This window comes from Atta cephalotes, assembly GCF_000143395.1.
Source record: "Atta cephalotes unplaced genomic scaffold scaffold00017, whole genome shotgun sequence".
In the NCBI taxonomy this organism is placed as follows: Eukaryota; Metazoa; Arthropoda; class Insecta; order Hymenoptera; family Formicidae; genus Atta; species Atta cephalotes.
In genome coordinates, this window is record NW_012130081.1 from 1,114,726 (window position 1) to 1,116,915 (window position 2,190).

A 2,190-nucleotide genomic window follows, 5' to 3' on the forward strand; every position below is an offset into this window, starting at 1 on the left:
ACACACACACACACACACACACACACACACACACACACACACACACATATTGCATTATATATGTATATATACTGTAACACATATTTTCTAATTTTTAGTGGTGTTGGTCCATATGACATTGCTCTGCTTAAACTTGCGTCTCCATTAAAGTTAACGGAAGAAATACAAGCCATCGAATTACCACCGCCAGAAAGTGAACCAACTGGAGAGGCATGGCTTTGTGGATGGGGCTCCATTTCGACTGGCCATTATCCAATAATGCCAGATAAACTTCAGCATGTTAAGATGGAGTACCTCGATCTCATTACTTGCCATGAAACCATTAAACGTTTAATAGGATATTCTCCCGTTCATGAAACTAATATCTGTACTGGGCCACTGTACGATCAAATCTCAGCATGCAGTGTAAGTGATATACAGATGTTCAATAAATTTAATATATGAACTTCAGTAGTTTTGTCTTTGTTTATTAATATAACAATTTAATATACATATATATATTGAGTTTTAACTTTTAGGGAGACTCCGGTGGCCCTCTAATTTCACGTAATGGACAAAAACCGGTTCTTATTGGAATTGTATCTTGGGGTATTATTCCATGCGGTAGTGAAGGAGCGCCATCCGTATACACCAGAGTATCTAGTTTCAATCAATGGATTGAGAAGAAAATTAGTAATTATTAATGTATTAATGATGATGATATTGACGATATCAACGCATACTGAATAACGCATTATATATTATTAATTATTATATATTATGTATTTTATTTAACGTAAAATACAATAAATACAGCATATATATATATATATATATATATATATAATAATAACGTTTTCCTTTTCTATTTAAAAAGTAAAAATTAATTAACAGTAACTTGATTGACTGAACAAAACGCTTACAAAATTTATTGCTGTTTATGTTTTTATGTTATTTAACATAATCACGTTAACATAATCACGTCTTAAATATATACGTATATCTATTTTAACACTATTATAACACTATTATAACACTAATTTGTTCATCTACAATACATATTTTAATACACAAATCATATAGTTAAAAGTTAACATATACAAGATGTTTTATTTTAAATGATACAGTCGATTATATATGTTAAAAGAAAGGAATTTTCGGGAAAAAGTTTCAGACAACAATTGCATGGTGTAAAAGAGAATAAATAATGATAAAATCGATTTTAAGTAACAATAATACATCTTTATCTATTAATATATGATCCTATTATAATAGGACTTGTAGTTTAACTAATTAAAACTACAAGAATATTTCACCATTTATTACTTATATTTAATTATTAATTAGTTTATAATGATATATCAATTTATTTAGAATCTGATTAAATAATATGAAAACAAATAACAAATAAAAAAATTAATTATATTTTTAATAATATTGTTTATTACCACTTTTTATTTAGCATAATTTTGTTCATATTTGTTATATTTAGTTATTTTAAACTTACATTAGAATAAAAAAATCATTAGAATAATTAAATTATGCTTTATCAGTTTTTATTAATTTTTTAACATTATTTATGTTTTATTTGGATATCTTTGTTATTTTCAATGAATGATACTTTTGTGAAAAAAATTAACTAAGTTCAATGTCTAAATGAATTAAACATTAAGTATTAAATGTGGATAAATATATCTACATTCTTTAGAAAAACTGTAAATTTATGCATTTTCAATATACCTAATTTTTTTATAACAGTCATTGTATGTAGCAGATTATTGTCATTGAAGTATATAATATATAGGATTTAACAGCATTGCATAAATTATTCATACAAATTATTCATATAAATTATTTGTGTTGTACCTTACGATTTAATATTTATAACAATTAATACACAATACAATTAATACAATAAAAATACGAAGAAGTATCACATGGAATAAAATTTTTGTTATCGTAAAAATATTGTGATTAATTCTTATAGATAATAATGACTTATCATTACTGATATCGTATGAATGTGCTCGATGAAACGAGTATAAAATGCGATCTATTCATAGGATTGTCATCAAACAGCAAGATGTATTCCAAAGCTATCGTGTTCTTTGTTTTTCTAGTTATGGCAATCGCTGGTAAGTCAATTTTCTCGATATATGTATACATATATATATATATATATATATATATATATATATATATATATATATA

At 24.9% G+C, this 2,190-nt stretch overlaps 1 protein-coding gene across 1 annotated transcript in view; it reads left to right on the forward strand.

The window, feature by feature from the left end:
* The window catches only part of LOC105618624 (lectizyme-like), a 3,829-nt gene extending 3,146 nt beyond the window's left edge, over positions 1–683 (forward strand). Inside the window, exons 3-4 of the mRNA XM_012200154.1 lie at positions 99–405; positions 519–683. Coding sequence (XP_012055544.1) covers positions 99–405; positions 519–683 — 472 coding nt within the window. The remainder of the gene's footprint in view (positions 1–98; positions 406–518) is intronic.
* Positions 684–2,190: the final 1,507 nt, after the last annotated feature.